The sequence below is a fragment of the Lontra canadensis genome, unplaced genomic scaffold, assembly GCF_010015895.1.
Source record: "Lontra canadensis isolate GAN:19392208 unplaced genomic scaffold, GSC_riverotter_1.0 scaffold100, whole genome shotgun sequence".
NCBI classification, from domain to species: Eukaryota; Metazoa; Chordata; class Mammalia; order Carnivora; family Mustelidae; genus Lontra; species Lontra canadensis.
The window spans coordinates 18,846-40,446 of NW_022631094.1; the positions used below are offsets into that span (position 1 = coordinate 18,846).

Sequence of the window (21,601 nt, forward strand, 5' to 3'; positions counted from 1 at the left end):
GGGCTCTTCACACACTGTGCACTGTTTCCCCTCTGCAGTGAAAGGCAGACTGCCTCTTTTCCTCAGTCTTGAAAGGACACTGGGACCCCACCACAGAGGTCTGTGTTTTGCTTGACAGTGAACATCAGCTGGGGGATAGGTCACAGTGAGGGGCACTCTGGTTACTGTTGTAACAGCCTGTGTGTCTATGTGAGGGTTACCTGAGGGGGTCTTCTAGGCTTTCTGGTACTTCCTTGCCTGATATCTCAGTCAGTCTCCCACTGAGGCCCGCTCCCTTCCCCCAACAGGCTTCAGCCTGCAGGACTAGGGTCCCCACCTCCCCTGAAGCAGATGCCAGGATCTCTTTGAGTCTTTCAAATCGCGGACTCTCAGGCTGGGCATTCCAACAGCAACTCCTTGGGTGCGCAATCCTGGAAAGGCCACTCCAAAGCTGTCTCAGCTGGGGCCAGACAACGACAGGCTCTGCTTCTGTAAAGGTCTGCAGACGCCAAAAACACCTCCAGTGCTCCAGGAGGAGCAGCCAATGGAAGCCGCAGCTGAGACCCCTCCCATGTCCCCCCCCGCCCCCCCGACAAGGCGCATCCAGGTCTCCTGCTTCCCTCCCTCCTGGCATGCCTGGCACAGACGTGAGGAATCTGGTGGCTGGCTTCAGGGTCTGTAGAACCCTCTCTGTCCTGTGGTTCCCAAACAGAGCCTCAGCCCTTCCAAAAATGGCCTGGAGACAGCTCTTTCTGGCCTCCTGTCTCTCAGCTGCTGTGCTCCTGACCAGTGAGTATGGAGAGGACCGGTGTTAGGTGAGGCTGTTCAGCTGGTCCAGGTAGAAAGAGGGGGTGTTTGCTGTTAAGAGGGCTGTGCCTGGTGTGTATGTGTGAGAGTGTGTGTGTGTGTGTGTGTGTGTTGTAACACAACATAGAAAGAACAGCTTACTTGGTGGTTTCCTGGGGAGACTGCTCTGGGGCTGGGATGTGAGGGTTCCAGGGACCCACACTGGGGTCTGGCAAGTCACAGTGGTGGGGAAGGACTCTCCCAGCCCAGCTCTGGGTGAGGGCTCCCTTTGAGGTGCTGTGTCCCTCACCCTGTGCTCTCCCACAGTGCTGCAGGAGGGGACTGGTGCATCAGTAGTTACCTGGCAGATGGCAAGACAAGATGCCCAGGAAGGTGAGTGCAAGGGCTGCCCAGGGGTGCAAGGCAGGTAGGCCAGCCACTGCGGTGGCCCTGGCAAGCCTGGGTTGGTTGTGACCGGCCTCTCTTGGGTTTTAGATGTGGAACAGAAGATCTTCATGCAGGAATCAGATGCCTCCAATTTCCTCAAGAAGAGGGGCAAGCGGTCCCCCAAATCCCGAGACGAGGCCAACGGTAAGTTTGCTGGAGGTCTGCCTTCTGCTTGCCCCTCCCATTCCTTTCTCACAGTCAGCTGGGCTGTGGGAATACAAGGGGACCAAGGAGGGCCTCCACCTAGGCCATTGGGTATCCAAGTGATGGAGGCTCTGAATTAGGAATTCTACTTTTCCTCAGCTGCAGGTCATATCTTGGAGTACACTGACAGGGTCAGGAATGAAAACGGGCAGTGCTACATCAAAAGCACTTAATAGAGACTGAGATGCCTCCCAATTTCAGGAAGTTTCAAACGGAAGCAGAAATAGGTTCTAGTCAGGAGGGAACACAGTATCTAGGTGTGTGCTTTCTGGGGGTATCAGACAGCACCTCATGCGCAACAGCTACCAACAGCACTAGAGGTGGGGAGAGGGCGCCTGGGACTGGGAGCTGGGACTGTGGAGTTGGTGACAGCTTCCTCTCCTTGGCCCCAAGTTTCCTTATTTATAAGCCCCTGAAATTGTAGTATTCAGCCAGTAGTGGTTTTTGTTTTCATTTTTTATTTTGGTTTCCAATGCCTCTGGGAGGCTTTTGAGCTTGGAAGTGTGTCTCGTGTCTCCCTCTCAGTCTGAAGTAGGCCCTGGCATCCCCTGCCTGGCAGGGACCCTCATTTCCATGACCTGCCGACCCTTGAAGGCATCTGAGTTTTTTGCCCTTAAACTAGATTCTTCCAAGAACTCTGAGCTCTGTCTCTGAGTCTGTGGCTTGATTCATTACTTGCGCATGTGTCTGAATAAACTCTTTGTGTCCCTCAGCATGCTCAGCAAGGCTTACTTGCTCAGTAAAAATAACAGGACTGTTTTCAAATGATGAAAATGTGTGGAGATGAAATTCCTTTCCCCCAGCCCCCAACCAACTGGATAAGTACGAATTACACTGGGAAAATCTCCAGGCCTCACCCAACTTGAGATTTAGAAGTTAGCAAACATCCAGAAACACAGGAAGGGCTATGATGAAGGCCGGAAAGTTCTTGATGGAAATCAGAGAAGCAGCCTCTTCTTGTAGGAGAGGCGAGTAGTTTCCATCCTCATAAGCTGATTCAGAACCACGAGGAGTGTGATGAAGCCAGAGGTCCCTCACCTCAAACAGAAGCTCTGTGTGTCAGTTGTGGGGGTTCAGGACAGCCTGGTGAGGAAGTTAGGATGCGCTTGAGTCCCATGCATGGACAGGAGAACAATGCTCAGTTATGTCTCAGGCTGGGTGAAAGGCAAGTGACAAAGATAGGCTGGAATCTGGAACCAGGAAACAGGCACCTGACATCTCTAAGCTTCAAGGTGAAGATGCAGGAGGTTCCTTTAGGATGACAGGATGAATTTCAGAATGAAACGCAGGACCTGAGAAGGGATGGATGTACACGATGCACGGTGTCTTTGTGGCATTTTGTCCAAAGACTTAAATTGTTCCTAGCCCTTGCTGAGTCAAGGGCCCCATTTGTCGTACCCCCAGAAAGGGAATTTGGGAAGACAGCTTCTTTTTTGAAGTCCATAGAAATGGAAGATGCTTCTTTAGGAATTGGTGATGGCTCATTAAGCACTTGCTTCCTACACTCCAAACCCCTTTCTCTCCCATCCCCATGGGGTTTCTGAGACCTGGAGCAACACTGGAGCTCAGGGTGGGTCATAAGGGGGATGATAAGGTGAAAGGTGTGTTCTGGGCCAAGTAGTGAGTGTGGGCTCTGGTTTGTCCCAAGCTATGCCTTGACCAACTGTGTGACTTTGATTAGGTCACTGAACCTCTCTGAGCCTCAATTCCCTCCTAAGAAATGTGTGGATATGGGACAAGGGGGGTAAGTGTGGGGGAAGGACTGGAGAACCAATTCCTTCTGCCAGACTCAAGAGTCCTACAACTATATTGGTAAAGACATAGTGTGGGGAAAGTGTGGGATTTATCTAAGAAATCTGCACTGAGACCAAGTCACAGGTAACTGGATTTTTTACTCTGAGTTAAATAAAATAATGTAATATAAATAACAGGTATTTAATTAATTCACTTGTTATTGTAGGCCCCTTAACTTTCAAACATTTCAGATGGTTCATGGTATTAATTATTGCACAAAGAAACGCTCCGTTGTTTGTCCTAGAACCACTGTAATATGGGGTGGGGCAGGAACCCAACGGCTTCCTCAGTTTCTCTGCTTTCATCATCACTGGTCTCCCGACTTCCTCCTGCACCGCTAAGCTGATGGGGACAACAGCGCCTAGGTCTCCCCTCTGATGTGATCATACCAGAGGAGTGTGAGGTATCATTGAGGGACAGTTCCTGCACCAGACATGGCCTTCCTGCTGTTGTGGATTTGTCCAGTTGAAGCCCAGTTAAAAGCAATTATTTTGATACTAAGAGAGTTTTCAATAATTTCCTTCAGACAACCAGAGCTCTCATACCAAAGAGGTCAAGATTTAAGGCTAGAAATAGAAGAACCTGGAAACTATTTTACACCAAAAGATCTCCCAATCTAGAAAGATTTTTTTTCAGGCTAAATTGAAGCAAGTGAGGATCAGCTGCACCTGCTGGTAAAGTGTGAGGTGGTGTTTGGGCTCGGTGGAGGGGCGGAGGGGATTCCCGCTGGGGCTCAAGGTGCTGCTGGGGGGCTTCACTGTTCCACTGCCAAGGAATGGTCACCATATTTATATGTTCTTGGTGACAGTTTTCAATTATCACTGGGGGTATTTCTTCTGACCACAGAGGTATATGCCCCAAAGTTACCATATCCGACTCTTGGTTTCAGCTCAAGGTCAGGGTCATGAGATCAAGACCATGGTCAGGGTCATGAGATCAATCCCCACGTCAGGCTCCATGCTCAGCATAGATTCTGCTTGAGATTCTCTTTCCCTTTCGTCCTTCTCCTCTCCCTATTCTCTCTCTCAAATAAATAAATTTTTTTTTTAAAGTTTATAGCCAACTTTACTAGAATGCATTGCTTTACAAAATAAGGAATACCAGAAGTCGGTATCTTCTACATCAGAAAGTTTACCTGATCATCTCATATTCTGCACCAATTCCCTATTGCTGTGTGCCAATGGACCCCAAATTTAGCAACTTAAAACCGTATTTACTGTCTCCTAAGTTGCTCAGCAGTCCAGATATGCCTTAGGTGGGGGTTTCAGGCTCAGCACCTATTCCAGGCTGTAGTCCTCTCAAGGCCCAACTGCAAGATCTGCCTTCAAACAAGCCTCAATGCCTTGCTGACTATCCATCAAGGCCACCAGTTTCTTGCCATGAGTGGGCCTCTCCGTACGACCGCTTACAGCATGGCAGTTGGCTTTGCTCAGAACGAGATGCCCAAGAAGAAAACCACATTCCATCATGTCTGCCAAGTTCTGTTCATTAGAAGAGAATCATTAAGGCCAGCCCACACAAAGGGAGGGAACAGCCTCAGGACACATGGATACCAAGGATCCTCTCAGATCTTCCTACCTCATTTTATCATCCCCAACATCACTGTACCCTGTATACATTTCTATCACAGCAGCCATTCTGCTGGGTATGACATTTTTGTATTTTTCTCCTTATCTGGATTATAGGCCTCTAAAATAGAGGGACAGAATCTTTCTTACTTGCCTTTTTAATCTGTTCCTGGCACACATTTTGGCTGTGACAGCTGCTCAAAGATGGACTTGAAGGTATTAACTTGAAATTAACTTTACTATTTTAAAATGATTTTATTTATTTTTTGGAGAGAGGGAGTGCATGAGAGAGAGAGAGAGAGAGAGAAAGAGAAAGAGAGAAAACATGGGCAGGGGAGGGGCAGAGGGAGAAGTGAGAGGGAGAAGCCCAATGGGAGCTTGGAGCCCAATGTGGGACTTGATCCCAGGACTCTCAGATCATGACTTGAGCCAAAGGCAGATGCTTGACTGACTGAACCACTCAGGCATCTCCAATGTGAAATAAACTTTAAGTTGATTATTCCTTCTAGAATTCACTTCTAATCATTGGATTTCTAGTTTCTAACTGACCCAGTATACTCAGACGCACCAATAGTTTTATGAGTGAAGCTAAACTGCTTTTCTCATTTGCAAAACGTGGTGCTTGGATGGGGTGAGTTCCTGGTTCCTTCAAGTTTTAAAGTCTATGCCAGGAGTAAACCATCTTCGCGAAGCCCGCCAAACCACCTCTCCCCACCGTGTTCAAGTTTCTCAGGCCAAATGATCAGTGTTCCTGTTCCCCTAAATGCGTGCCTCTGCCCCCATTCTTGGAGGCAAATCTTGCTTCTTGCCATTTCCCAGCAGAGAACAGGCAGAAGCTGTGGGCCGACGAGCTGCGGAGAGAATATTACGAGGAACGAAGGAACAAGTTTGAGAACTTCGTGGAGGAGCAAAATGATGGTAAGAGTTCTTCAGCCAGTGTCTTCGGGGAAGTGGGCCTTTGGGGAAAAATAAAAAGTTGCTTCCACTTTTCCCTAAATTTGAATTAGAAGAGGGAGGGGTAAGAGAGGCTCTTTCCTCAGTTCACATCTACTGGAATCTTGAAGGAAGAAAGTCACACAAATGGCTACAGAACTTGAGAAGGAACAGAAGAGGACACAACACCTAGATTTCCACTGGCTCTGGGAAGTTTTGGCTGATCATATCTTCTCCCACTTGGGGACTGAGGTGGTGGCCCGTGTTCCCTGTCTTAGTGCCTATGCTAGTGGGTTAGCCCTGGTTACAGGTGTGTTGGAAAGATTTCAAACTCACTTTCCACTCCCCTGGATTCTCAGCAACATAACAGCTCTAGGAACTACTCATTCTGGCTTCCATTCACCTATCCACTCTCATCAGTATCTTTTTTTTTTTTTTTTTTTTAAGATTTAACTTACTTATTTGGCAGAGAAAGAGCACAGGCAGGGGGAGCAGCAGGCTCCTCCCAAGCAGAGAGCCTGATGTGGGGCTTGATCCCAGGAGCCTGGGATTATGACCTGAGCCAAAGACAGACACTTACTAAGTGTCTAAGCCACCCAGGCACCCCTCTAATCAGTATCTTATCTGACCATTGTAACCAAACCAGGAAATCCGACCTCAGAAAGCAACTCACCCGCAGTGTTGGGCACGCTCTAAGTTTTATAGGCTTTGCGCAACTGCTCTTGTCTTTCCTAAGCCTTGGCTTTTTGTCAGCGTCTCTTGCCAGCAAACGACACATTTGATTCCCTGCCTCGGCCCTAGGGCAGATAAGGCTCCTGGCCCAGCTCAGGCAATGTTGATTTCACCAAGGCCTCCGAGGTGACAGCTGGATGTGGGCTTGGGCGGGGACAGAGGGAAGTGCTGTTTTTGAACCAGACTCCAGGGCATGGGATGGCACTTTGCATCAATTAAGTGTCCTCAAGTGTCACTCACACCAAAACCCCATAGAAATACTTATTAGGGCTGAGGCTAGCAGGCCAGAGTGTATGTTTATTTTGGTTTGGTCTTTCCCCCACACTTCCAGAAAGAAATGCTCCTGGGCAAGCTCCTGAATGTATATGAGCTTGGACAAAAGGCCCCAGTTTAGGTGACCTTTGCTACAGAAAGTCTGTGGTTTTCATTCTGATGTCATGAGCCTCCTGGCTTGTATGCTCTTGTTGATTTGGGAGGTAACATTATCTGAGGGCTTCTCTTGGGAACAGGATAAAATCACCTGGTACTCAGGGGCTGCAGGTCATGCCCACTGGCTCACGGGTGGCACCTGAGCCCTGCAAACAGGTGGTGGGCTTGGATCCCACCAAATCAAGCTTTCCTGGGAATATCCTGGTGGGTAGTGATAGGATGTTGTAACTCAGAGGCAAAATATTTCTGTTGGACAGTTGTTCACCTTGGTGGACAGTTTGGGGAGAAGCACTTAAAATATGAGTATGTGGCCTGAAAAATTCCTTCAGGGTTTTTTGTTTCGTTTTGTTAACTCACTGTATTAATAATAGGACTTTATTTTGAGCATTTGTAAATGTTTCTAGTCCCCATACCTAGCATCTGCTTGGAGAACACTCACTGTTTTCCCTTTCACAATGAATTAGGGTGAGGGGCCAGCACTCAAGGGATGACCAGTCCTCTACCAAAGCCAGAGAGATAGCAATCACGGGGCCTGAGGCCTTGCCCACAGAGATGAAGACCCCCGGCCAGGCCCCAGGCCTACAGTAGTTGTAACACTGGAGCTATTGTCACTGGTTGAGCACCGGCTCTGTCAGGCGCTGCTCTGAACCACCCAACTCTTATACCCAGCTTCTCGGATCTTAAAAATTTCTGTTTTTGTTTAAAAAACTCAGGCTTAGAAAGGGTGCCTGAATATCCAAGGTGCCATGGCTAGTCAGGGATTTGAACTGAGGTATGTTTGCCAGCCAAGAAGTGTTCTTACAAATGAAGGATGATTGGGTGCATGGAAGTCTCGGGGGACCTTCTTCCATCTGGGAATTAGTCCCTGCAGTGGGATGGAGTGAGGAGTGAGGTAAGGAGAGCATGCCCTCCCTGCCCCAGTGCCCCCACAGCTGGATAAAGAAAGGAGGCAGAGGTGGAGCAGGTCCAGCCTGCCAGAGGGTAAATGTTGATGTGAAACACATTTCAATTCTCCTCCTCTGCCCTCACCTCTGACCTCTCTGAGCGGCAACACCAACTGTGGTAGCTGGGTTGGTGAAACCTCTCCTCCAGGGCAGCACGTTCAGTCCTTCTCTGATGCCCCCACATACTCCTCAGTCAGGACCCTGTTTTTTGATTGGCTATTTTTCATCTGACCATGTCATCTATTCTCAGAATAAATGGCAGCAGCCGCAGGTTTGTCCCCACCCCTTAAAAACAAATGCGAAGGAATGACTGTGGATAAATGAAAGGCCTAGGATTTCTGAAGGCGTAAGTTTAGGCAGGTGACCTTCCTGAGAGCTTGAGAAGTCCATTTTGCAGGCCATCAGCCCATCTGGGACACCGGAGCTGTTCTGGGAAAGCTGTGGCCCCTGGCTATTTCTCTACTCAAAACCACCAGTTTGATGAGGCAAAGATGCCTTTATGCCTTTGAGTTCTGAGTCTGGAAGTGTCAGGATAAACAGTGTGTTGAGCTCCTACCCCTGAGGTCTGTGTGGGAGCCAAAGTCTGCTTCCACCTTCAAAGCCAGAAGCCTGGGTCAGCCCATCTGGGCTTGGCCACATGACACCTGGCTTGGCTAAACATGCTCAGCCACAGGTGGTCCCTTACACAAAAGCCACACTGTTTGGGCCTTTGCCAGGGAGAACTTCCCTTTGTCTAAGTGAAATGGTATATGAAGAAAGCGGCATGACCTAGAGAAATAAAATCAATTCCTATGCCAAAATCATGCTCTCAAGATTGGCAAAGAGTAGCCGATCTGTCTGGCCTGAGAAAGATCAGAAGACCCAAAGCTGCAGCTGGGGCCTGACTCTAAGCTCCAGGCTGTCCTGGGGTACTAAGTCCCAAAAGCAATTTCCAGCATCAAGGGTAGCGCCGACTCCAAGCTCACAGAGGAAGGAAACATACACAGCAGCCATGATGCCTGAATACCCAGCTGTAATAAGGGGTCCTTCTTGTCGAGGGCATCTGCTCTCAAGGGGGCTAAGGACCACATGGACACACATTTTCTCTGCATCCTGATGTCACCAGGCCTTCCTGTTCGCCCAGTGCTCCGGAGAATGACGTTCACTCTCACCAAAGTCAGGTTCACAGGGTTTTTGGTGGTGAAGCCCACATTTGAAAAAATAAAGTACAACTTTTGGGGTCTGAATCCTTGATACCATTTTTTTCTGTTAGAACTTCCTGTCCTCCCAACATTTTCCACAAAAACTTAAAAACTGTGGTAAAATTTACATAAAATCTGCCATCGTTACCACTTTTAAGTGGACAAGTCAGTGGCATTTGGCTCGTTCACACTGTTGTGCCACCAGCAAGACTATGGATTTCTAGAACCCTTGCATCACCTCAGAGATGAACTCTGTACCCATTACGCAACAGTTAACTCCCACAATCCCTGCTCAGCTCTAGTACATTTTGTTCTCTACCAATTTGTCTGTTCTAGGTATTTTATAGAAGTGGAATCACACGGTACATGTCTCTTTGTGTCTGGCATAGACACATAAATATTGAACGTGTTTCAAGTTTCACACACGCTGTAGCATGTTATTAGAATTTCATTCCTTTTTATGACTGAATAATACATATGTATGTCTGTGTATTTGTATAACTTTTTGTTTGTCCATTCATTTGTCCCTGTTTTCACTTCTCTTAGGTATATACATGGGAGTGGAATTGTTGGGTTATGTGGTAATGCTGTTTACCTTTTGAGGAGTCTTATGGTTGCCTTTTTACACACTGAGGGATTTGTGAAATCTGCTCGTGCTTTTATGGTCCCTAACAAAAACAAGCAGTGTGGACTTGGCATCAGGAGCCTAATCCTACAATTGAACAAAGTTGTTACCCAGAGACATGTCTGATTAAAGACAGCAAAATCAAGACTTTCTTACTAAAAACTCCCTTCTGTTCTTTTTACCCTTTTACTCGGAAAACTTTCAAACACATGGATAAGTACATAGTTCAGTGAACCCCCATATAACCACCACCCAGCATCAACGATTATCAAATTTCCCTCCACTTTGCTTCACCCACCCTCTTTCTGGATAGTTCTTAAAACATAATTTTATTTTTAAAGCCTGAGAAAAAATTACTCATCATGCCATCACTTGAAGTTGACAGTTATTTCCTTCCATGATGTCATTTTTTAACCATAAAGCCTGTTGTCTCTTTTTGTTACTGTTCTGTTCTCTTTGTACTTCTTTTCTTTGTTGTTGCCTCTCCCGCTTTGCGGGCTGTGTAAGGGAAAGAGCACAGGCGGGGACATAGGTCTTGATCTTGACTCTACTGCCTAACAGCTCTGTCTCCTGACTGGGCTTGGCACCCAAAGTGACCCAGCCTTTTGTCTGGTCTTTCAACTCAGACATTCTGTTCTGCACCATTTGCTCATGTCGCCACAGGGTAGGTAGTTTGGATAGATGGCTGCCAAGAGCTTGGTAGCTCTCCTCAGATCAGAGTCCTCTCCATGCTAACAGACCATTTTATCTCTGTTCCCCAGAACAAGAAGAGAGAAGCCGGGAAGCTATTGAGCAATGGCGCCAGTGGCATTATGATGGCTTGTACCCATCATATCTCTATAACCGCCACCACATCTGACCTCATCGTGACAGACCACGGTGGAGCCTGAAACTCACATACCCACCCCAGGTGTTTGAACAACACTTCCATGTGAACAGGCCCCTTCAAAGGGTCTCAACTTGGCGCCTGCTGTGGTAAACACACATGCCTTTTGCTCTGATGGATTAAGATACCCTCGCTTTTGCTTCTTTGCAGATGATTTTCAGAGGTGGGCTAACACCTGTGGGGCTTCCTAGCACCAAACCCACAGTGACTTCCCCTTACTTAGCCATTGTTCCCACGGTAAGACTCCTGTCCTGTAGAACAATGCAAAGGATCGCAGTAAAGAGAAAAGATGACGTTTGCTTACAGCTTAGAAATAAAAGTGCTGAGTCGTCGCTGTGTATCATCTTGTGAAATCTCAAACCGAGTCATGCCAACTTGTCTCCCTGAGCCTGAATGACCCATTACTCTCACTGACTTAGGGATTTGAAAGCCTGAACTCAAGGGATATTGCTCATGATTTTCTCAGCCTGTCTCAGCAAGTCACACAAGTGAAAGAGAAATGTTAACACAATTGTTTAGGTTAAGACCATTCTCCAGGACTGTTACTGAGCCCAGATGCTTCTTCACATCTCTGAGGAGTCTCAGGGTTCAACTGTGGTTTCTTAACGACATTGAATCAAAAGGGAGGGTTACAGCAAGGCCAGCTGTAACCAAAACTATAAAGCAGAAGAAATTTAGCTTTGGTATTACCTCATTTTTCCCTCCTAGTGCCTGTAGGCCTTAGCTTAAGGCTGCTATAGCATTGTGTAACAAGCTGGGTGGCTTGACACAATAAAAATGGATTCTCTTACAGTTCTGGAAGGTGGAAGTTCAAATTCAAGTTGTCGGCAGAGCCATGGGTGCTTCTTTCTAGGGGAGGATCCTGCCTTGCCTGCTGCACCTTCTGGTGGTTCCAGGACTCCCTGGCTGGTGGCAGCGTCACTCCGATCTCCACGTCTGTTGTTACAGGGCCTTTTCTGTCTTCACATCATCTTGCCTCTATGTGTATGTGTCTCTTCTCTTCTTGATATCACTTTTTTTTTTTTTTTAAGTCAACCCTATATTCAATGTGGGGCTTGAACTCACAAACTCAAGATCAAGAGTCATATGTTGTACCTTCTTTTAAGGACACCAGTCATATTGAATTAAGGAGGGAGGGGGACCCAACTCAGCTTCTAACAGTGTCCCTTTCTTCTCTCCCGACCACCCACTGCCTGCCCCAGACTCACCATCTATCTTACTTTATCTTTGCTTTCAATTACCCTCAGGAATTCCCTACTTAATGCAGAACAATCAAGAACAACTACAACAGGCACTTCTGTGGGGACACAGTGCATTAGAAGATAGAGGACTCTAGATGAACTACAAGTGCCCCCTCTTAGCCATCTCCCTGTCTCCACCCCAGGCCCTCTGTTTCCCCTGAGACCTGGGTCCCTGGCCTTCTGGTCCAGCCTGCTTCGGAGGTTGGGATCACAGAGCAGCATAGGTGGACTTTGCTTTAAGGAGAAGCTGCTCACTGTGGTAAAATACCCCACCAAAGGGGAACCTGGGTGGCTCAGTGGGCTAAAGCCTCTGCTTTCAGCTCAGGTCATGGTCTCAGGGTCCTGGGATCGAGCCCCATCATCTGGTTTTCTGCAGAGCGGGAAGCCTGCTTCCCTCTCTCTCTCTGCCTGCCTCTCTGCCTACTTGTGATCTCTGTCTGTCAAATAAATAAATAAAATCTTAAAAAAAAATACCCCACCAGATTTGGCACAATTAGAGCAGGCCATTTTATAATGAATGCATGTATTTTTAAGTAATCTTTTAAAAGGCTGATAAAATCTAGTGATGAAGCAATCATGCATATTCCAGATCACCTCATCTAGTCAGCACCATATTTTCTCACACAAACTTCAAGCAGGAGCTGAACCGGCCTTGGGAAGGTAAGTAGGGCATAGGGAAAACTCTATCATCAAACACTGTCACCTAGGCAGGTGGAATAGAGGAGCCGTTCTCTTCTCAGGAGTCCTGGGACTCATACTGTGCAGACTCAGGCTTGGGGTCCAAGTCCCAGCACAACAAAAGCCACAGTAGTGCCCATTTTCTCTGTGCTTGTGTTGATGATGAACTTGTGTTGAATTTGCCTTAAGCATGGAGACAGGTAGCGGAGCCTCCGGAATCCTCTGATTATGCTCAGAAGAGTGTACTCTGAAGTCATGTTACCAGTCTGCCCCTTTGCACTCTGTGAGTGTCTGAACTGGATCTAACTTGAATGGTTCCATAAGGAAACCAGGAGAGTAAAGAAAACTTTCCTCCGAATTGAAAAAACATGCACATGATACTTAACGGAGAAATGCTAGTTCACCACTTAAAATGTTCTTCACATGTTTACTCATCCTCACCCAATTTTTTTTTAACATTTCCCCTGTAAAATTATTTCATTTACAGTATGTGGTCAATGTAGCAAATTCAAACAACAGAGAATTCATTACACACCGGGTGTCTGGTTGCACCTGACTGGCTCAATCCATAGTGTGTGTAACTCTTGATCTTGGGGTTCTGAGTTCGAGTCCCACGTTGGGTGTAGAGATTACTTAAAAATAAAATCTTAAAAAGAAAAAAAAGGAAATCCATTACACATGAGAGTTCTTCCTTTTTGCTTCTTTAACTCTACTCTGAGGTAAGCCCCATTGGTGGTTTGGTATGTATTCTTCCACTTTTCCTGTCTATTTCTCACACGCATAATTCATCCTTTCTAAAGGCAAAATAACACTTAATTATGCAAATCTAGATGTCCCCACAATCAGTGCAGAAAGGAACTACTTAGCAGATCTGAGTTGGTCATAAGGAACTGGCTGGTACCAAAGCTGAGTTCTGGAAGCTCCCTCTTTCTAACAAGGTCTAGTAAGAGTATTTGCCTCAGCCAAGTAGCTCATTATTAAATTGTCACAGGCATGTTCTGTGGTTCTTTCCATAAGCAAGGAGAGCATGATGGAATTGAGTCCTTTTACTATAATCCTTTTCACGGTGGAGCTGGTGAGCTCTCCCAGCTTAAGCACACTTCTCTGTGAGGTAATGGGTGCTTAGGGAATTGTTTGTGTTCCTAAGTTTTCTCTAGTAAGCCCTATTTTGTATTTACATCATATGGCTAGTGTTTGTGTGTGTCTTTGTTCCCTGTGAATGTCAGTGACTATGCTAGACTTAACTTACCCATTCCTCTATTAGTAAAAGAGGTTTCTTGAAAAGAAATGATGGTTCATAACTTACACACGTTAAACTGGACAAATCAGATTTCTCTTTGAAGAAATTATATGTGCTTTCTGTCACTGGACACCTCTGCCGTTCCTTTCTTAAACAAGCAAATTGAGAATACTGGCAGAAAGGTCGGGAATGGGGAACTGTTTCGGGATACACTGTTCATGGTGTTTCCTCAGTCAGAAAATGTCACCTTCAGCTCTAGTCTCCAAATCACACCCCATCTGCAGGAGCCACACATTTCCACCAGCTACCCCACAGCCTTTCGGCCTGTTTTCAACAGAAAGGCTCTTTAGGAAATCTGCTTTTCTCCGCAGCCTTCACTGAAAGGACCCAACAGCTTTAAATGAGAACACGATCACACTGGAGGAAACTGGCATCAAGAAAAAAACTTTGCAGTTGCCTCAAAATTTCTTTACTATTTATTCATTACCTGATAATTATTTGAGAATGAATATTTCAAAGTTTCAGAACATAAATCTCAACAGAAAGGAATGGAGTTCTGCTGTTTGCTATCTCCCTTTTCTGATCTTAAGTGGAGAACTCAGTCAGCTTGGGCAGAACAAAGGTCAGAGGTATTTCTCTCTGGAATACTGGGCCGGAGATGCACACAGGGGCCCCAACCGCTTCTTACTGCACCCTTGACAGTGGCAGCAGAGGGAGCCCTAGCGAACTGGCCAGATATACCTCTGCCTCAGTCTTGCTCTTGTGGGTGGGTCTCCTCTCAGCACCTCATCTCACACCTAGAAGAGAAATTCCTACTGAGAGGCATGTAGGAGCAACACAATCCTGTACTTAGCTGGGTTACTAAGTGCAAGTAGACATGGCGAGCCAACCAGCTGCGGCTAGGAGTTGGGCACCAGCCGTGCAGCCTGGCTGACTGCTAGCTCTGAACCCGAGGCAGGACTGCAGGCTGCTGGCCCAGGGGGACAGGTGAGCTGGCACTTTACCCACACGAAGCTGCCCTCCTGCTTGGCCAGATCCAAGAGCCTTTCAGTTGGTAATCCTAATTTACAAGGGGGAATGAGAATGGTTACACACACAGCTGTGCAATAGGAAAAAAAAAAAAAAGCAAAGCGTTGCTCTCCACCTTAGCCATAAAAATGGAGGAACCACATTTTGGGTCATTTTGGTTATAACACACCCAAATGCCTTCTAGTAAGAGGGCCAGCAACCAGGTAGAGGGCTGCTGATGGAATCATACCCACAGCCACCCACACCTGCAGGAAGGGACGTTGAGGCCAGGCAGATGACAAGAATCAAGAATGGTTTGGCTGAGTAGCCAGTTTAAAACATAAAACAGCCTGTCCTTGCCTCTTTAATGGCTATGCATTGAATGACACACTGGACCAGATGGACCTCATAGATATATACAGAACATTCCACCCTAAAACAACAGAATACTCATTCTTCTCAAGTGCACATGGAACCTTCTCCAGAATAGACCACGTACTGGGTCACAAATCAGGACTCAACTGATACCAAAAGACTAAGATTATTCCCTACATATTCTCAGATCACAATGCTTTGAAACTGGAGCTCAATCACAAGGAAAAGTTCCGAAGGAACTCAAACACCTGGAAGTTAAAGGCCACCTTGCTTAAGAATGCTTGGATCAACCAGGAGATCAAAGAAGAACTGAAACAATTCATGGAAACCAATGAGAATGAAGACACTTCAGTCCAAAACCTATGGGATACAGCAAAGGCAGTCCTAAGGGGGAAATACATAGCCATCCAAGCCTCCCTCAAAAAAATTGAAAAATCCAGAATACACCAGCTGTCTCTACACCTTAAAGAACTGGAGAATCAACAACAAATCAAACATAAGAAGGGAAATCATCAAGATTAGAGCAGAGATCAATGAGGTAGAAACCAGAGATACAGTAGAACGTATCAATGAAATTAGAAGCTGGTTTTTTGAAAGAATCAATAAGATCGATAAACCATTGGCCACACTAATCCAAAAGAAAAGAGAGAAAGCCCAAATTAATAAAATTATGAATGAAAAGGGAGAGATCACAACTAACACCAAGGAAGTAGAAACAATCATCAGAAGTTATTATCAACAGTTATATGCCAATAAGCTAAGCAACCTAGATGAAATGGATGCATTCCTGGAAAACTATAAACTCCCAAAATTGAACCAGGAAGAAACTGACAACCTGAATAGACTGATATCTAGTAAAGAGATTGAAGCAGGGATCAAAAACCTCCCAAAAAACAAGAGCCCAGGACCTGACTTTCAAAGAAGAAATAACACCTATTCTCCTGAAGCTGTTTCAAAAAATTGAAGCAGAAGGAAAACTTCCAGACTCTTTCTATGAAGCCAGCATTACCCTGATCCCCAAACCAGACAAAGACCCTACCAGGAAGGATAACTTCAGACCAATATCACTGATGAATATGGATGCTAAGATTCTAAACAAGATCCTAGCAAACAGGATCCAACAGCACATTAAAAAGATTATCCACCATGACCAGGTGGGATTCATCCCTGGGCTACAAGGATGGCTCAACATTCACAAATCAATCAATGTGAGAGAACAAATCAATAAGAGAAGAGAGAAGAACCACATGGTCCTCTCAATTGATGCAGAAAAAGCATTTGACAAAATCCAGCATCCGTTCCTGATTAAAATGCTTCAAAGTATAGGGATAGAGGGAACGTTTCTGAACTTCATAAAATCTATCTATGAAAGACCCACAGCAAATATCATCCTCAATGGGAAAAAGCTTACAGCCTTCCCGTTGAGATCAGGAACACAACAGGGATGCCCACTCTCACCACTCTTGTTCAACATAGTATTAGAAGTCCTAGCAACAGCAATCAGACAACAAAGAGAAATAAAAGGTATCCAAATTGGCAATGAAGGAGTCAAACTCTCTCTCTTCGCAGACCACATGATTCTTTATATGAAAACCCAAAAGACTCCACCCCCAAACTACTAGAACTCATACAGAAATTCAGTAACGTGGAAGGATACAAAGTCAACGTACGGAAATCAGTGGCTTTCTTATACACTAACAGTGAAAATACAGAAAGGGAAATTAGAGAATCAATTCCATTTACTATAGCACCAAGAACCATAAGATACCTGGGAATAAACCTAACCAAAGAGGTAAAGGATCTGTACTCGAGGAACTACAGAACACTCATGAAAGAAATTGAAGAAAACACAAAAAGATAGAAGACCATTCCATGCTCCTGGATCGGAAGAATAAGCATTGTTAAAATGTCTATACTGCCTAGAGCAATCTATACTTTTAATGCCACTCCGATCAAAATACCACCGGTATTTTTCAAAGAGCTGGAGCAAATAATCCTAAAATTTGTATGGAATCAGAAGAGACCCCGAATCGCTAAGGAAATGTTGATAAACAAAAATAAAACTGGTGGCATCGCGTTACCTGATTTCAAGCTTTACTACAAAGCTGTGATCACCAAGACAGCACGGTACTGGCATAAAAACAGACACATAGACCAGTGGAACAGAGTAGAGAGCCCAGATATGGACCCTCAACTCTATGGTCAATTAATCTTTGACAAAACAGGAAAAAATATACAGTGGAAAAAAGACAGTCTCTTCAATAAATGGTGCTGGGAAAACTGGACAGCTATATGTAGAAGAATGAAACTCGACCATTCTCTTACACCATACACAAAGATAAACTCAAAATGGATAAAAGATCTCAACGTGAGACAGGAATCCATCAGAATCCTAGAGGAGAACATAGGCAGTAATCTCTTCGATATCAGCCACAGCAACTTCTTTCAAGATATGTCTCCAAAGGCAAAGGAAACAAAAGTGAAGATGAACTTTTGGGACTTCATCAAGATCAAAAGCTTCTGTACAGCAAAGGAAACAGTCAAGAAAACAAAGAGGCAACCCACAGAATGGGTGAAGATATTTGCAAATGACAGTACAGACAAAAGGTTGATATCCAGGATCTATAAAGAACTCCTCGGGCGCCTGGGTGGCTCAGTGGGTTAAGCCGCTCGCTGCCTTGGGCTCAGGTCATGATCTCAGGGTCCCGGGATGGAGTCCTGCATGGGGCTCTCTGCTCAGCAGGGAGCCTGCTTCTCTCTCTCTGCCTGCCTCTCTGTCTACTTGTGATCTCTCTCTGTCAAATAAATAAATAAAATCTTTAAAAAAAAAAAAAAAAGAACTCCTCAAACTCAACACACACAAAACAGACAATCATATCAAAAAATGGGCAGAAGATATGAACAGACACTTCTCCAATGAAGACATACAAATGGCTATCAGACACATGAAAAAATGTTCATCATCACTAGCCATCAGGGAGATTCAAATTAAAACCACATTGAGATACCACCTTACACCAGTTAGAATGGCCAAAATTAGCAAGACAGGAAACGACATGTGTTGGAGAGGATGTGGAGAAAGGGGAACCCTCTTACACTGTTGGTGGGAATGCAAGTTGGTGCAGCCACTTTGGAGAATTTTGTGGAGATTCCTCAAGAAATTAAAAATAGAGCTTCCCTATGACCCTGCCATTGCACTACTGGGTATTTACCCCAAAGATACAGATGTAGGGAAAAGAAGGGCCATCTGTACCCCAATGTTTATAGCAGCAATGGCCACGGTCGCCAAACTGTGGAAAGAACCAAGATGCCCTTCAACGGACGAATGGATAAGGAAGATGTGGTCCATATACACTATGGAGTATTATGCCTCCATCAGAAAGGATGAATACCCAACTTTTGTAGCAACATGGACGGGACTGGAAGAGATTATGCTGAGTGAAATAAGTCAAGCAGAGAGAGCCAATTATCATATGGTTTCACTTATTTGTGGAGCATAACAAATAGCATGGAGGACAAGGGGAGATGGAGAGGAGAAGGGAGTTGAGGGAAATTGGAAGGGGAGGTGAACCATGAGAGACTATGGACTCTGAAAAACAATCTGAGGGTTTTGAAGGGGCGGGGGGTGGGAGGTTGGGGGAACCAGGTGGTGGGTATTGGAGAGGGCACGGATTGCATGGAGCACTGGGTGTGGTGCAAAAATAATGAATACTGTTATGCTGAAAAAATAAAAAATTAAAAAAACAATTTAGAAAAAGAAAAAAAAAAGAAATTAAATAAAATTTAAATAAAATACCTTAAAAAAGAACATTTTATTTATTTATTCATGAGAAACTGAGCAAGACAGATCATAGAGATTACAAATTATTTTGAATTTTTAAATTAAGAATATTTTTTAAGACTTTATTTATTTGTCAGAAAGAGAGTGCGCACAAGCAGGCAGAGGCAGAGAGAAGCAGGCTCCCTGCAGAGCAAGGAGCCTGAAGTGGGACTCGATCCCAGGACCCTAGGATCATGACCTGAGCCAAAGGCAGCAGCTTAACCAAATGAGCCACCCAGGCGTCCCTAAATTAAGAATACTTTGATTAGGTAATATATACATATGGTTTAAAAATTTAAAGGACAGAAAAGAATATAGTGTCCTTCTGCCTCCCAAAGAAAAGCATTATTCCCAAGTTTTAAGTATCCTTCAAGTGATCTGTGCACTTTAAAGTATCTAGCTATATTTTTTCATTTTTATTTTTTTCACGTTTATGTTTTAAATTTAAAATTCATTTTTGACCAATGACGTTCACTTTATTCATTAAGGCAACTTTCTACCATTAAAAAAATCTGCATAGTTAGAGTTGAGAAGTTTTCATAAAGTCATAAAAAGAAAGCTTCTTATGGAAATGACAGTGTTTGAGCAGATCTATCTGAAAAAAATTCACTTAATATGCAAAACAAAGGGAAATAATTGTTTCTACATAATTTCTCATTAATTCAGAGCAGTAATAATGAATGTCAAATGACACACTGGTGAGTATGAATCATTCAGGGAACAGGCCCCCAGATGTAAAACTTCCCTAAATAAAAATGTAGCCTCATTAATATGAGGCAATGAGTTCAGGGTACACTAGCTTAAGATTTTATTAGCTCATGTTGGTTGTTTATCACACACCCAGTGCAGAGTTGTGGTACTAAGGGGCAAGACGTTTTATATTTTGTAAGGTGATAACCCTAAAATACTCTTAGATTGGTATCATGAAGTCACTGGTCAAAAAGAAAACAGTTCATTCCTTTATTAAATCACCGAGAACACTCTTCCTGTACCTTTAACACTAAATGCCCAAATGACACAGATACCATTGTTGTTTTGGCATGATTGATAATTATGTGAAGATAAAATTCAGCACAACCTGAAAATGAACTCAACCCAGGACTTGACATGACTTCCCCCTCTCAAGGTCAAACTCACTGGTGCTCAACTGATAACATCACTAAGGGATGCATGAGGAGACAAACAAAACCCACACTATTATTTATAGATCTTCTTGTTAAACCTTACTCAGAAAACTGATACTTAATGGTGAAAGAAAATGCTTTCCTCTTTAGAATGGGAACAACAACAACATCAGTCATAGACAAGAAGTGCAGTGTTAAAACTTTTCAGGCAACATGATTCAACATGTAGAAAATCCTCAGGAATCTATAAAAAAAAGCTGCTAAACTAATATGTAAGTTTAACATGGTCCCAGGATACAAGATCAACTGACAAAAATGCATTGTATTTCTATATACTAGCAAGTAATAACTGGGAATTGCAGTACAAAAAGTACCCCTTACAATATCATCAAAACTGTTAAGATGTTTAGAAATAGGACAAAATATAAATACAGTCTATATACTTGAAAGATGGCTATCTTGGACATACACATGGCCAGCTACACCACTAGAATGAAGAGCCAGGCCACCTCCGCCTCCTCCTGACAGCCTTTTGAGATTTCAGTTGATTTTTATAACCGGCCACTTGTTTTTCCTCTTCAGGACTTTAAAACCCCACTCATATGTTTTAAACTTACCTGTAAAGCGTGAGCCCATGAAATACTAACCCCGACCCCAGTGAAAGCAGAGCCCGAGGCTCATGTGTACCCTTCTACAGGAGATCTTGCTGTTTGGTATGCTATGTGATTTCCAGGGGTTATAATTTATAAACCTTTATTTTTTCAAAGTTTACTGATGGTTATTGTTGAAGGGCATCTTGCAATCATAATAGGAATCACAAAGGCCAGAACAACCACAACACTGGCTATTCATATGCTGAGACAGGCACAAATACTACTAAATGTTGCTGAGAAAAATTAAAGACCTAAATAAAGGGAGAGATGTATTATATTCACAGATAGAAAGTCTTAAGATGTCAATCTCTGCAAATTGATCTGTAGATTAAACACAATCTTTTTTTTATTAAATATTTTACTTATTTGAGATCGAGAAAAAGAGTGTGTGCACACGTGGAGAGAATCTCAAGCAGACTCCATGCTGAGGGTGGCGCCTGATGAGGGCTCAATCTCATACCCTGAGATCTTGACCTGAGGTGAAACCAAGAGTCACATGCTTAATGAGTCACCCAGATGTTCCTTAAACACAATCTTAATAAAAATTCCAGTAGGGATTCCACCCCCCCAAGGAGAAATCAGCATGCCACTTCTAAAATTTACACTGAAATGCAAAGGCCCTAGAATTGCCAAAACAAATTTTAAAAATAACAAAGGTGAAGGACTTACACTACTTGATACCAACACTTGTTATAGCTATAATCATTAAGACAGCACGGTACTGACATAAGGATTGACACACACTGTATGCATATATCATTACTGTAACAAAACTGAGTTCAGAAGTAGACCCCAAAATACAGGATCAACTGATTTTTGATGAAGAAGGAAAAATAATCTAATGGGGGAAGTGCTCATCTTTTCACTGAGTGATGCTGTAAATGAGTGTCCATTCGGAAAACAATGAGCCTCAACCCTTATATTTCATGGCTTATACAACAATTAACTTGAAAT

General features: G+C 44.3%; 1 protein-coding gene across 2 annotated transcripts; it reads left to right on the forward strand.

Annotated features, from left to right (window-relative positions):
* The first annotated feature begins 607 nt into the window (after positions 1-607).
* On the forward strand, positions 608-11,137 carry UCMA (upper zone of growth plate and cartilage matrix associated). Of its 2 annotated transcripts, XM_032837883.1 has the most exons (5): positions 608-768; positions 1,093-1,158; positions 1,261-1,356; positions 5,598-5,696; positions 10,384-11,137. In XM_032837883.1, the coding sequence occupies exons 1-5, from the start codon at positions 612-614 to the stop codon at positions 10,479-10,481; spliced, it is 516 nt and encodes a 171-aa protein (XP_032693774.1). In that variant the 5' UTR covers positions 608-611; the 3' UTR covers positions 10,482-11,137. The 2 variants fall into 2 exon arrangements, with proteins under 2 accessions (XP_032693774.1, XP_032693775.1); XM_032837884.1 differs by lacking the exon at positions 1,093-1,158 and having other exon boundaries at positions 10,384-11,136.
* The last annotated feature ends 10,464 nt before the right edge of the window (positions 11,138-21,601 follow it).

Coding starts and splice junctions, on each gene's coding strand:
- UCMA (XM_032837883.1), top strand. CDS start 612: ATGCCTGGCACAGACGTGAGGAATCTGGTGGCTGGCTTCAGGGTCTGT. Junction 769..1,092: donor AGCTGCTGTGCTCCTGACCA/GTGAGTATGGAG, acceptor GCTCTCCCACAG/TGCTGCAGGAGGGGACTGGT. Junction 1,357..5,597: donor ATCCCGAGACGAGGCCAACG/GTAAGTTTGCTG, acceptor GCCATTTCCCAG/CAGAGAACAGGCAGAAGCTG.